Source organism: Girardinichthys multiradiatus, chromosome 13, assembly GCF_021462225.1.
Source record: "Girardinichthys multiradiatus isolate DD_20200921_A chromosome 13, DD_fGirMul_XY1, whole genome shotgun sequence".
NCBI lineage: Eukaryota > Metazoa > Chordata > Actinopteri > Cyprinodontiformes > Goodeidae > Girardinichthys > Girardinichthys multiradiatus.
Window position 1 is genome coordinate 12,973,051 of NC_061806.1, and position 15,643 is coordinate 12,988,693.

The 15,643-nt window shown below is 36.0% G+C and overlaps 1 protein-coding gene across 6 annotated transcripts in view; it reads right to left on the reverse strand.

The window, feature by feature from the left end:
• Window positions 1-6,964: 6,964 nt before the first annotated feature.
• Window positions 6,965-15,643, reverse strand: part of LOC124879587 — a 36,979-nt gene continuing 28,300 nt past the window's right edge. For 3 of the 6 annotated variants that reach the window (XR_007041055.1, XR_007041054.1, XR_007041056.1), the window contains 2 exons: window positions 14,750-14,820; window positions 11,094-12,943 (listed from right to left, as the gene is read on the reverse strand). Coding sequence is in view for 3 of the 6 variants with exons in the window: in XM_047384267.1 (XP_047240223.1) it covers window positions 6,980-7,047; window positions 7,149-7,447; window positions 12,714-12,943; window positions 14,750-14,820 (668 nt within the window). In the remaining 3 variants the exon portion in view is untranslated. Of the gene's footprint in view, window positions 7,448-11,093; window positions 12,944-14,749; window positions 14,821-15,643 lie in introns of those variants that run through there. The other 3 variants (XM_047384267.1, XM_047384269.1, XM_047384268.1) reach the window with 3 other exon arrangements.

The window sequence follows — 15,643 nt, forward strand, 5'->3', positions numbered from 1 at the left end:
ACTCAGTCCACTGCTTCTGCAGGTCCCCCAAGGTCTGGAATCGGCCCTTCTCCACAATCTTCCTCAGGGTCCGGTCACCTCTTCTCGTTGTGCAGCGTTTTCTGCCACACTTTTTCCTTCCCACAGACTTCCCACTGAGGTGCCTTGATACAGCACTCTGGGAACAGCCTATTTGTTCAGAAATTTCTTTCTGTGTCTTACCCTCTTGCTTGAGGGTGTCAATAGTGGCCTTCTGGACAGCAGTCAGGTCGGCAGTCTTACCCATGATTGGGGTTTTGAGTGATAAACCAGGCTGGGAGTTTTAAAGGCCTCAGGAATCTTTTGCAGGTGTTTAGAGTTAACTCGTTGATTCAGATGATTAGGTTCATAGCTCGTTTAGAGACCCTTTTAATGATATGCTAATTTTGTGAGATAGGAATTTTGGGTTTTCATGAGCTGTATGCCAAAATCATCCGTATTAAGACAATAAAAGACCTGAAATATTTCAGTTAGTGTGCAATGAATCTAAAATATATGAATGTTAAATTTTCATCATGACATTATGGAAAATAATGAACTTTATCACAATATGCTAATATTTTGAGAAGGACCTGTATATGTGAGTAGTGTCTTTGTGATTTTTAGTGATTAATTTTAAAAGCGAGAACAGTCTCTGTATTGTTTCAGAAGCCAACCGCCTCCTACTGCACTGGGAGCAGTCTCTCCACTGTAGCTGTAATGAGGAAATATTAAAGCAGTTTGAAGTCACAGTGAGTTCACCTTGTAAGTGCTAAAGTTTGTGCAATGACCTATTTGGGTCAATTAGGACTTCTCTGAAACAGTAATTGCTATCTACATAGATGTGTGCAGGTGCACAAATTAGTCCTGTTATACATGGCGGTTGCTGCTGAATTAGAAAGGCGTGATCAGATAATTTAGTGGTGATAACTGTGTTTCTATGTTTCATCATGTTTCAGCTTTAATGAAAATTTGTGTTTTTGCTAAGTTTCAATGACATTTTAAGGTGGTAGACCTTTTTAGCACATTATCTATACTCCTTGTATCAAATCCTGCATTTCTAATTGTCCCATTAATGACATCTAGTAATCATCATCTTTATCTCAGCACACCAAACCAGTGCTTACAGATTGTGAAGCGGTGAAGACAAATTACCTGGAATCGTAAAGGTAACATACACAGTACTTACCATCACATTTTGGTACAGTTCACCTGGCCTCTCAAGAAGTGGTGCTAATTGTTCACCTTGCAAAAGAACTTGCAGTGGTTAAGATTTCTAGATTTACAACAAATACAGGGGAGGAAACAAGATTTCATCATTGCCACTGATGAAATCTTGTTTCTGCCATTGTTTGAGAACAACAATATTCTTCAGGTGTTGACAACATGTTGTGATCACTAAGCAGTGCAGAGTACGTTCTACTTTTTTTTTTGGATGGATCACCAGTTAGGCCATTTCAGTGGGTGCGAGTTTGTAAAAATATATATACCTGAATTTTAGCAGGTTAAACATCTATTGACATGAGTGGTAGCTAGATTAATTAGGGACAGTAGCTGGAAATGCTTACAAAGCAGTTTAGGGTCTCATTAAATCAATAAGGTCATTAAGAAAGGGGCAAATCAGAATAACTATTTTTGAAAGCAAAAGGTAGATTTTTGTAAATGAAGTATTGCATACTCAAATATGAGTAAATATGCGTACAAAATTGAAATTCCTTGCTAATATTTATGTTTTGCATTGTTACAAATTGTTTAAAAGTCATGTCAATCCTGTGGGCACTGTAGACTTTGTCATCTTTGCACTTCAGGAACTCACCGTTTTACCAACATGGATGCACAATTTCTTTTACGTTTTTAGCTGAGCAGTGCAGAGTCAGTTCTACTTTTTTTTCTTGACAGTTGGTAAACATCTGATTAAGAGCTGCATGGAAGTTCTCAGTGGCTTCTCCTGTGAGCACGGCTAATGTTGACATGAGTGAAACAACCACACCAGTGTTTTCAACTAATATCCATGCTCTGGATAATGGTATGTATTATTTACAGCTGCAAGGACACACACAGTATGTACACCCACAAGCAATAGACTACTGTATTTTTGGTTTTGACTGTTTCAAGAGCAAACTTTCTGAATCCAGCTACATGATTATCTTTTCATAGGACCAGACTAGATTGGATAGTTTCTTATCCCTTAATACATGAAATCATAATTTGAAAACTACATTTTGCATTTAATCAAGTTGATGACCTGAAGCATTAAAGGGTGGCAGAAAAGCAAAAAGAAAAGAAATCTGCAATGTTGGAAATATTTTTTAATGGTACTGTTTGTGCCAGAATATTGTTAAGTTTTCGGTTTAATTTCCAGGAGAAAGTCCTTCAAGATTGGGTGATTTCTGGTAAAGTTACTGGTTGTGCTGTACCTGGCCATATCAAACTGTGTTAAATTGAAGAGCTGCTCTCAGACTTTCCTGGCATAAAACTTGATGTGCAGGTGTTACAATCTACACAAAGAGAAAACCATTTACACCTTTCCCCAATCACTCTTGGTTGTGTTAATGGTCCTATCTGACAGATATTAAATGTGAAAGGAGAGAGGCCGATTTGGTTCACAAAGCTCACACTCATACACAAACACAGAGATTTTGTGCTGTTCACATTGCTCAGATCAATAATGTACCAAGAGAGAAAGAAAAAAAGAAAGCTTCATCTTAGGCGGATGATTCACTACGATGCACAGCCACAAAGGAAAGGAGAACAGTGAGAACAGGATATGAAAAGAGATAAAAGCTGTGACAATTTAGCATGGAAAAAGAGTGTTAAAAAGAATGCCAGAAAGACACATAAACGAAATAATTACCTTTTAAATTAATTTAATTAATGCAATCTTAGAAAGTTTTCATTCTCTTATATATTTTGCATGTTTTTGCATTTTATGTTTCAGATCAAACAAAATTTATATCAGACAAAGATATCCTGAGTAACTACAAACTGCAGTTTTACAATACTGGTTTCATTTATTAGAAAAAAGGCACTATCCAGTCCTACCTGTACCTTTGTAAAAAAAAAATGTATTGCTCACTAAACCAAACTGAGCCACCCCTGGCACAACAAATCCCATCAAATGTTTGCAATACATTTTTTGCTTTAATGTGGAGGAATTTTGGCCCACTCTTCTTTGCAGAATTAACTTAATTCAACCACTTTCAAAATTTTTGGAGCATGGACGGTCGTTTAAGGCCACAGCTTCTGTATCGAACTGAAGACTATGACTAGGCCATTTCTTTATTAAAGGCGGACCCACTCTTCTGCTTTGGATGCTGAATAACCCAAGTGTGCTTGAGCCTAAGGCTATGTACTGATGGCAGGACATTCTCTTGAGGTTTTAGAGCACAATTCTTGGTTGCATAAACTAAAGCATGTCCTTCAGGTCCTATAGAAGCAAAGACGCCATAGACCATCACACAACCACCACCATTTTTCAGTGCTCCTTTTTCTGAAACACTGTGAGTTTTACATCAGATGTAACTGACTGCATATCATCCAAATCTGAGACAGGACGTATTTACTACTGCAGCAGTGGTTTCTTCATCTGTGGATAACGGCTCCCACTGTGGTATAATGGAGTCCCAAATTCGTAGAAATGGCTTTAAAACATTTTCCAGATTAATAGATGTCAATGACTTTGTTTATCTTCCATTCTTGATTTATTTTTAAATTGTGGTATGATGTGCTACTAATTGGGATCTTTAGGCCTACTTCATATTGTCAGACAGATTCTATTCATTGGATTCCTTGATTCTACTGGTGAGGCAGTGATCAGGCCAGGGTGAAGTGAAATGGAACCACAGCATTGTGGTCAATCACAGTTACAGTGCTGTCACACCAAACCTTTGGAACACTTTCTACTGTGCCAGAGTCCAGTTTCTGGAGTGGATTACGGCAGAGTGAACCCATCCCGGACCCTAAAACAAACCAGAGAACTGTACCATGGCACGATTACAACTGCTGGTCCCAGCATGGTTTATCTGAGCCCTGGAACGGCTCACTTGCAGTGTGAATGCGTGCCGGGTCAGCATACCAAAAGTAGGAGCAGCACATATGAGTAGAAGAAGAAGTGGAAAAAGTGGAAAAACAATGTAAGTGCGAATTCCATGATGAAAGAGTGTGAAAATGTCTTGACGGGCTATGTGCAGTGATGAAGAGGTGCAGGCACAAAACTACAATTGAAAACCAGATGAGATGGACTTTCTTCTTTCATTTTTTCTTCTCAATCAGTGCAATACCACCCCCAAAACAATCCTTTTCAACTGTATGACGTTTGGTCCGGTCTTAAAAATCTCTGTGTGAAGGTAAACCGCGCCAAATGAAGGGGTTTTTATTTTTATCACTTTTGTTAAAATGCCCTGATATTTGTTGTAAGATTAATGGTTTTCTGGCAAAGAGCTATCCTGTTGCTGTAAGCACGTGAAGGTGTCTGGTTAAGTAAGCTTGAGCTATAAACTTTGCACCATTCATCTTTGGTCAAGACTCGTGTTTTGAAGTAGGAAAGAAGGTCATTCTTGACGTGCGCAAAAGTTGATATTTGCCTCAGTTGCTTTAACTAAAGGGGAATGTCACATTATTTAATGAGTCTTGAATGAATTTGATCATCTCTAATTAAAAATTTATAATACCCAAAACAGAGACTCTTCAATACACAGTTTCAGTTTTATGAAAGGATTGCTTTTTTTGAAAATGCAAAACTAGAGCAGTATGGAGCATCAGAAGTATTGTTGCACCCCTACTAACCACAAAGCGAGTAAGAAAAATGTGGAAAAAAGAGCACCAACACCAGAGTACACAAGGTGTATCTCTAAAATGCAACAAAATCTTTGAGAAAAAAGCAGTACTTGATTTCCTGAAATGGCATGACTTAAGATGACATACACGGTGTAGCATTGACAGACTGGGTTACAGAAGACACCACATGTATAAACACGACACGAGAGAAAGATTGCTACTTGGCCCTAAACAGATATTAGGAAAGTATTGTCTGATGTGGAATGAAATAGTATGATTTTAGGGCGATAATTGAAACCTCATTAAAAACTTCTACTTTTTTTTATTTTAAGAATATGTATAAAGTTTAGGACAAAAGATTGGAGCTGAAAATTTTGCTTTTTTTAAAAAATATGAACAAAAACTAATCAGTGATCAGCCATTAGATTAAACTGACAGTCAAGGAGGTCAATTCCATTGATCATTTCATGACAGCATATAAATGTGCTGGAATAATCTAGATTATCATCTTACTTTGACATTTGCTGTACCTCACCAAGTACACCTTCTAATATCAGGAGTACTTTCAAGATATAAAGTGTTCAGAAACAGCTTCAGAAACATGTCATATGTTTTCAATCAAGTCAGTGCCCATTTCCCCCTGTCCCAGTCCATCCATGCATCCAAGGAATATGCATGAACAAGTCTGATCCTTTGAGACCCCGTTATACAACTCACTCCATCCAAAAGCTCTTCTCCCAGTGTTGGGGTGTCAGACATTACTGGACACACACAGATGTTGGCCCCGGCAGGTTAGAGTGGTTTTCTTGGGAATCTAAAAAACCGTGGCTGTTGCTTTTAAAGTTGTTTAAATGCCGTTAAACAGCAAGTGTGCTCATTCATTTAATTAACTGACAGAAGGCTGGATTTTCTGTCTACAAATGGATTAGTGTTCAGTTTTAACAGTAAGGGTTCCTATGCATTCTGGAAAAGTTGAACATTTTATCTAAGCATTTGGTTTTAGATTGTAAAACAAAACAGAATAGGCAGAAATATCTGCATCCATCCCATCACCTCAATTTGGCATTTGTCTTTGTTCCTTTATATCTGAGGTTTTTGCAGGTTTCCATCCACATTATTCTTATAACCCATGATGCCCTGAGTGAATTATGTGCACAACCTCCTGGCCAGCATTCTTACATATGAACTTGTACTCTTACATATAACTCACTGACTTACTCCCCCATCACACTACATCTCGCTCCCTCCGTTGTGTTTTTATGCGTTATGTTGTACTGTTTGGTTTTTACTGTTGTGCCTTTGTAAAGCTTCTTTGAGTTCCTATAAAAGTGCTATACAAATAAAATGTATTATTAACAGTCTCTTGCAGAGCAATTACAAAGTAAAGCATGTGGGGATGTAAACTTTTACATTTTAAATAACAATCCTACATGTGCCTCTTTTTAAAGATTGGGAAGATGATCTAAGGAAATGGATACTAATACCTATATATTTTGCTGCTTCATCAACTTAATTACTACAGATAGGGGAGGTAAAAATATAAATTAAATATTGATTTTGCAGTTTCTAAGCTTCCAAACACTATGAGCATGTTAATAGTATCTAACTGATTTTAGGTGTTTTTTTTTTCCCTTTGCTGTAAGTTCAGAATGTAGTCAGGGTTAGAGAAGACCAGAATGTCATGTACTGATTTTTTTTTATTTTTATAAAATGACATAACTATGTTACCTGTTATTTCTTAAACCTAAAATCATAACTGATCTGCTCTCAGCAGAACAGTTAATCCTTTTTGAGGAGCCAGTGTTTTGTCTGGATGTGCAGCTGAAACCAAATGTGGGTTATCACTATTCCTCTTTGGGCATTTTCTTGACATAACATACAGAATTTTCAGTGGTCCCTTCACATTTAGATGCCATATTTGTCTTGAATCATCTGTTCCAAACAGATGAAAAAAAAAATTAAAAAAAAGTTTACACATCTGCTGAAGCTACAAGTTAACCTCCGTCCAATTAGAGAAGCAGCCATAAACAGCATCAAGTACTCATGTCTGGATATGTCCAAGGTTTCCTGGGGACATGTCCGTCAGCGTGTGGTTGTCAGAAAGATAATCAATAAGAAATTTATCCAAACAGCAAACTGTCATAATGGATAGTTTTAGGACTCTGAAACACAATCATGAAGAAACCAGGGGCAACGTTTAAACAGTTTATTTATTCACAAACGTAAGTTCGTTCTGGAATCCGGACTGGATCAGCAGACAGGATTGGGATCTCACTGAAGGAGAAGTAAAGGGTCTTAAAGCACGTTTGAGAAATGTCCATCGGGGTTAAACTTACAGCAAATAAGCCCTTAACCAGGTCAGGGAGGAATAAGTCCACGATGGTTGAGGTCGACAGGAGGGTGCAGCAGCAGGGAAAAGTACTTCCTCATTCTTCTGACTTTGTGCTCTATTCCATTCAGCAGGCCCCATGGGGAAAATGATGATTTGTGGGAGGGTGGACAGATAGGTGGAGGGTTCTCAGAAGCTTGATAAGAACTTGTTTCTAGAGACCTGGGTCCTGGAAGGAGGCAAAAAGGAGACTTACAGCCAAGGTTCTTTGAGGCTTGAATTTCCACATTCATCTGAACTCTGCAGGAGACATTAAGCCCACAGAAGCTCCAGTAGAAACATTTCCTAGAGGCACAGGAGAAAAAACAAGATGATCAGAGAAAAAGTAGAAACCAGGGCTGCTGCTGCAGCAGAGGTCTTCTTCTTCTTCTTCTTGTTGGTTTTATTGGCGGTTGGCAACAAACTTTTAGTAGCATTACCGCCACTTACTGGTATGGAGTGTGGTTCGTGTCGGTCTATCTATTTATATATATATATATGTTTAATTCTACAAATTAAATAAATAAATATATCTTACCTATATGTATAAATACAAATAGACATACTTACACATTACATTGTATTCTACCCTTCTATATCCTCCATACTTTCACAATTTTATCTACTATAATCAAATTCTATGAAATAATTTTGTTTTCTTTAAAAAACGAATCACTATTTGTACGTTTACTCCCTAAATTCTTCCTCAAAATATCTAATAAATTAACCTTTTCCTTAATACCTTCAAACTCTCTTCTCATATATCTTCTTTCTCTTTCATATTTATGACATTCTAATATAACATGTTCTATTGTTTCATATTTTCCACAGTAATCACATTTACCAGTATCATGCTTTTGAATTTTAAAAAGTGTATAATTAAGTCCTGTATGCCCAAATCTCAACCTTGTTATCACTCTTTCCTCCTTTCTATTTCGTCTTCCATTTCTTCTTTCTCCTACTATCTTCTGAATTTTATAAAACCATCTTCCTGTTTTTCCTTCATCCCACCTTTTTTGCCATTTTTCCATCAGCTTTCCTTGAACAATACTCTTTCCCTCAGATTTACTTGTTTTAACTATAAAACTAATAGGATTTTGAATTATCCTCTTTGCTATTTTATCTGCCCTCTCGTTTCCTTCTACTCCAATATGTGCTGGAACCCACACAAATATAACTATCAAGCCCATTTTTTGTATTTTGTATAATGTATGAAATATTTCTAATAAAATGTCCATCCTACTATCTGATTGATTATATTTTAAACGTAATAATGCAGAGCTTGAATCTGAGCAAATGACTGTTTTTAATGGTTTTATGTCTTCTACCCATTGTAAAGCTAATAATATAGCCAATATTTCTCCTGTGTATACTGATAAGCCGTCTGTAATTCGTTTTCCTATTTTTAGATTGAATTCTGGTACTACAAAAGCTATTCCTACTTTTCCATTTATTTTTGATGCATCTGTATATATTTGAATATATCTATAATAATTATTTAAATGTATCTGTACTGAATGACTATCTACTATGGAAGATTTATCTTGCTTCTTTTCCATTATTGACATATCTACTGTTGCTTCTGGTAGAATCCATGGTGGTATAATTGATATTGGTGATGTTTGACTAATTTCTAAATCAATTATTTTAAATTCTTTTACTTTATTTTCAATTGTCCATCCAAAACTCTTCATTTCTTTCTTTTCTTTTTCCCAACATGGATTTAAAATTTCCCAAATTGGATGATCCAAGTTATTACATTGTAAATTTAACCAATAATTTATTTCTAGTTTTATTCTTCTTAACTCTAACGGCATTTCTCCCATTTCTATTTCTATTGCTGCTGTTGGTGTAGTTTTAAATGCTCCAGTACATAATCTTAATGCCTGATGTTGGATAATATCTAATTTAACCAGATGTGTTTTAGCTGCTGAACCGTAAACTATACAACCAAAGTCTATGTTAGATCTTATCATTCCTGTGTAAATCTGTTTTAGTGATTTCCTATCTGCTCCCCAGTCACTGCCAGCCAAGCATCTCATAATATTTAAAATGTTCTTACATTTATCAACAACTTTTTGAATATGTATATTCCATTTTAGTTTTTCATCAAACCATACTCCTAAAAATTTTATATACTTTACTTGCTCTAATTCTTGGTTATATAATTTTAATTTTATTTCCTTGTTTATTTTTTTCTGATTAAATATCATTACTTTGGTTTTTTCAACTGAAAATTTAAATCCCCATTGTAACGCCCATTTCTCTATTTCAATAATAACCTCTTGTAATTTCTTTACAATGAAATCTAAATTTTTTCCTCTTTTCCAAACAGCTCCATCATCTGCAAAAAGTGAACATCCCATTACTTTTCCAATATCTTTAAATACATTATTTATCATAATTGAAAACAATAACGGACTTATAATACTCCCCTGTGGAGTTCCATTTTCTACTATATATTTTCCTGAGATCACTTCCCCAATTCTAACTTGTATTTTCCTATTTGTTAAAAAGTCTTTGATCCATTTAAATATTTTCCCTTTAATGCCCAGTATTTGTAATTTAATTAATAATCCTTCCACCCACATCATATCATATGCTTTTTCTATATCAAAAAATACTGCCACTACACTTTCTTTATTTACCTGTGCTCTTCTAATTTCATGCTCTAAGCATAGCATTGGATCATTAGTACTCCTCCCTTTTCTAAAACCACTTTGATACTTTGACATATATCCTTTATTATTTAAATAATATACTAGTCTACTATTAATCATTTTTTCCATTATTTTACATAGATTTGATGTTAAAGCTATTGGTCTATAATTTCCTGGATTTGATTGATCTTTTCCTGGTTTAGCTATTGGTACTATAATTGATTCCTTCCAGCTCAGTGGTAATTTTCCCTCCTCCCATATTTTATTATATAATTGTAATATTATATATTTCGATTTTCCACCAAGTTGCTTTATCATTCTGTACCAAATTTGATCTTTACCTGGTGCTGTATTTTTTGTCTTCCTAAGTGCATAATTTAATTCAGCTTTTGTAAATTCAACATTTAACAAATTATTTGTTTCTTCAACACTCTGTAATACATCTTTATATATAAGTTTTGTATTTTCTCTTCCTTTTCTTCCCTCTTCACTAATATTATTTGAACTGTTAATTTTACTAAATATTCTTGCCAATATTTCAACTTTATCTTCATCTTTTACTATATTTATATTATTTATTTTTAATATAGGATATTCAAACTCTCTCTTTATGCCATTCATTCTTTTAATTATTTTCCAAATTTTTTCTATTTTTGTTTCTTTCCCTATTGTGCTACAGAAATTTCTCCAATATTCTCTTTTTACCTTCTTAATAGTTCTCTTTACTATTGCTTGCTTTCTTTTATAATCAATTAAATTCTTATAAATTGGATTTCCTTTTAGTACTTTAAATGCTTTATTTCTTAACTTTATTGCTTCTTTACATTCATTTGTCCACCATGGTACCATTTTCTTATTACTTTTACACCCTACTTTCTTTATAGAATTATCTGCTGCTTCCATGATTATCTTACAAATGTTTAAATTTACATCATTTATATCCATTCTCATATCTACTTTCTCTAAGTTTATTTGACTCAAGTATCTAAATTTAGTCCAGTCTGCCTTATTAAAATTTTGTTTTTTATTGACACTTATATTCCTATTATTTAAAGTTAATCCTACTCGTATTGTAATGGGATAATGATCACTACCTATTGTTGATTTTTTATCAATGCCCCACTCACAACTACCAGCTAAACCATTTGAAACCATTGTTAAATCAATAACTGATTCCATCCCTGTTCTTACATTGATTCTTGTTCCCCTCCCATCATTAATACATACTAGATTTTTTATTTCCATTAATTCTTCTATAACTTGTCCATTTTTATCATTACAATTACCCCACAATGTACTATTTGCATTAAAATCTCCACACCAAATTACTTTCCCTTCCAAATATTCATTTAACTCCTCCATTATTTCAATTGACAATGTTTTACATGGATTATAAAAATGTATTATTTTAAATTTATCTTCTTGTTCCCATATCTCAATTACTATATATTCAAGTTCTTTCCCTTTTCCTAATACCTGATATTGTATCTCTTGCTTAATAAATATTCCACATCCTCCTCCACTTCTCTCCTGTCGATCTCTTCTTACACCATCATATCCTTTTATCACAAAATCCAATGTTGTTTTCAACCATGTTTCCTGAACACAAATCATTTCTGGTTGTTCTTCAAGACTATCAATATAACCTTTAAGTTCTTGTCCGTTAGCAATTAAACTTCTTGCCTTCCATTGTAATATTAACATGCACTACTTTCACCAGATGTTCCTTGTCTCCCATCTACCTCCAACTTTTTATTTATGTTCTCCCACGATCCCTCCTTAAACCCCAAAAACTTTTCAGCTCCTCTCACTATTATTTTAATCTTCTCAGTTTTATGCTTGGCTTGGTCAGTACAGTTGATAACATAGGCTACGAATAATATTAGTTTTTCTACTGATATTGTAACATTTTCTTCTGACTGTACTTTGCTTTGCTGTGGAATTTGATTCGCTATTTGTTCAATCTTTCTTGTTTTCTGTTCCTTCACATTTTTAACTGCTTCTGCATAGCTTATGTTTTTAGTCATTTTAATCTGTATGATTTCTTTTGCCTTCTTCCTTACTTCACATCCTCCATACGTAACTCTATGTTGCCCTCCACAGTTACAACATTTTTCCTTGTACTTCTTCTTTACATTCTTCAAACTTGTGATCTTCACCACATTTTGGACATCTCTGCTTCCCTTTACAAACTGCTGCTATGTGTCCATACCTTTGACATTTGAAACAACGAAGTGGCGGAGGGATATAAGGTCTAACCTGAAAGCTGAGATAACCTATTTTGATGTTTTGTGGCAACTCTTTTTCGTCAAATTCAATGAAGATTGACATACTTCCTACTTTTTCTCCATTTATTGTTTTTGACAATCTCTTCAAGTTATTCACTTTTGCACCAATAATACTTCTCTTAATTTTATCAAGATCTTCATCTAGAGGGATACCATAAATCACTCCTCTAATTTTTTTATTTTCTCCCATGATTTTTTTCTCCAACACCGTTTTCTTGCAGATATTATCCACCTTTAAAGCCTTGTTCTTTTGTTCTTCATTTTTACAAACTACCAATAAGTTTCCATCTCTCAAAATCTTTACCATTTCAACATCTCCAATTTTCTTTTTAATCTCTCTTGACACCACAATGGGGCTGATGTTATCCTGTTCTTCCTCGTTCTTAAGTTTTAATATTATTTTAAATTCCTCCCTCATAACTTTTCTCCTAACTATCCTTTCTTCTTCTGAACTGCTTCCTTCCAATTCTCGCTTGCTACCTTGGATATCACCAATTCCCTTTCCTTCATCTATTTTATTTCTTCCACGTCCTTTCCCTCTTCCTCTCCCAGCTGGCGTCCACCCTTCAAAATCCATGTCTTCCTCATTTCCTGTCTCCATTTCCAACCGAACCATTCACATACCAGTTTATGCCCAAATCCACCTTTTCCGAATCCGATATATTTCTATTTTTGTTTTTCCCGCGCCGCACCAAAACCGTTCTTCTTCGACGTAGTCTCACCCGGCCGATGTCTGCAGCAGAGGTCGAGCTGTTTACCACACTTTGTAAGACAAAGAGCTGACGCCTCCTTCTGGATGAGGTTGATTGCTCGCTGATGAGCAACAGCTGCGCTGCAGCACCTGCGGTCACACCCTGAGTAAGAGGAAAAAACACTGTAAAAACACACAGACTGACCCAGCCTGCACGCAACCACCGTGGATATGACACAAACTAAATATTTATAAGAGACAACCGACTACATATGATTTGCCATCAAAACATACCACTTTACTGGAAGTTGCACACGCAATCAATCCTAAAGCAACACCTCCAGGACATAAAAAAATGTGTAGGAACCTTGTGCAGCAGGTGGAAAAAATAGTATAAAGAGCACAAGAATAAAGTAGAAAGCTACATTTAAAAACATATACAAACAAAAACACACCCAATAAGTCTGAAAACAGAGAATTCAATTGATATAGCACCAAATAACAGAATACTGCAAAACCTAATTAAACACCACAAGAAGAAAAATACAGGAAAACATTAACCCAAATGAATACCATAACCAACACCTCTAAATCGTGACAACAAATTATATTAATGCCTCATTTTTGTTTCTGGAATAACCTCATAATTATAACCAGAACATATTTTACATCAGTGGTCCCCAACCCTGGTCATCGGGGCCCCCATCCTGCATCTTTTAGAGGCTTTCTTTTTGCTGCACAGCAGTTAAATGAAGGGGTCATTAATACGTTTCTGTGGAATTTGATGGCATGCTGAGGAGATAATGTATTTGTCCCAATAGGGTATGCTGGAACTGGGTAACATCTTAAACATGCAGTTGGTCCTGAGGGATACAGTTGGGTCCCCTGTTGTATATCATGGAACAGCAGTAAAAGGTGTAAAACACATAGGAAGCACTCAATCCAATATTAGGGCCTTTTCTGCCCTTTCATGCTTCCTGATCAGTCCAGAATAACTTATCACCCAAAAAGGTTTCCTTGTTTACTTTTTGTTATGAACCAGTGTCTTTTAAGCTGTTTTATTAATGCAGGCAATGCATCATAGATATATAGATGTCAGAATCTAGAGCTGCATACCAATCATTTGTTTTAAACTCTATTCTGTCCTTTTCTTGTCCCCCTTCCTGGCCCCTCTACCACACCATTAACTCCTGTTTTGTTGCCAGATATATTTAGAGGCCTGTAAACAGCCAGGCATGGGATTAGCTTTTAAGAGAAGATTATTGTACACCCTTGTTTTTGTCACTACCTGTGTTCTCAGCACCCTCAAGGGTGAGGGTCACTAGTAACCCATAGTGCTGTCGTGACACCTCGTTACTCATCTCCATGCTGCCCAGTCACTAAATTGTATCGTCATAGCAACACCAGGAGAAAAACCATTTTGATGCAGAGGGGGAAAAAAAGCACCTAAGAACTGAACCCTGGGGTGCAGGCTGTGCATGTTGTCTGTGCATCTGAGAGTCTGAGTGTGTATGTAGCATATGGTGTCTGCTGCATGGGGAGGTTGTGGGCAGAGATGATAAGAGAGCTCCTCTCATGCTGTGTATTCTTCATACACCCCCGCAGTGAAGGAGGTTTCCCAAAGAATGGCGACTAAGCAGAAGGCAGGACGTGAAGCCTGAGTCAAATGATGGTTAGATCAATGCTAAAAGAGGTTAGGAAAACCGGAAAATAAAAAAAAGCTGTCATAATCTGTGGTCATAATGTGACTTTGGACTATTTATTTTACCTTTATCTTTCAAAACCAACAACACTATAAAACTGCACATCCAGATTATACTCTGTTATTAATGTTAACCACACTAATTTATATGAGGAAGCATATATTATGTAAAGTAATTCATGGTATCTCTATACGTTAGCGTTTTCATACACAACAGGTGACATATTCAGCTAAGGTTTTTAAAATAACGCACTAATAAATGCTTACCACAAGTAGGAGAAGGTCAGCATGGGCTATATTCACCTTCACTCTGCTTCTGTGGTTCAACGTATGGGTCACTGAAATAAAGAAAACCATACATTAAAGTGTTGTGTCTGCGATTAAACAAGCAGAGGCAGCCATTGAGCTACGTTTTCATAAAATAGTAATAGTAATAGAAGTGTCATCTCATTTTCACATCAAACATGATAAAGGAAATGAAATGAAAACTCCTTTGATGCCCCGCAAACCACCACTGACACGGAAGCAGCAGAAGAGCCTCAGCCCACCATCACCCCACACCCCTAGGAAGCAATCTAGCAGAACTTTACGTAGAAAAGTTAAAACAGCCGTAAAAGAAATGTGTCCTAAACTATCTGATGAATTAATTACATTTTACTGTATTCTTAAATATGAAATAATTCAACACTTGTGATCGCCTGATTCTAATATTATATATATTTATACAAACGTGTTACTCTTCTAGTCATCCTATCTGCGCAGGCATGCTTTTCCCAGCCTTATGGACAAGTACGATTTAAACAAGTAGTGCAGGGATGCTGTGTGGTGTAGAGGTAGAACGGGCGCCCCATATACAGAGGCTATAGTCCTCAAAGCGGCCGTCCTGGATTTGATTCCCGACCTTGAGACCTTTGCTGCATGTCTTCCCCCCTTCTCTCTGTGCCCATTTCCTGGTAACTGTCAATAAAGGCCACAAGTGCCAGAAAAATTTGCAAGAAATAGGAAAGCAGTGCAAAGCTAACACCAAATCTGTCCTATCTTTTAGAAACACACGTCCGAGTTCAGATTATCAATCACAGATAATATGTAGGGTATTTTGCTGCCACAATGGTCACTTTCTCTCCGTTTTTATCAGTGTGACAGTTGTCCTCTAGTCACAGC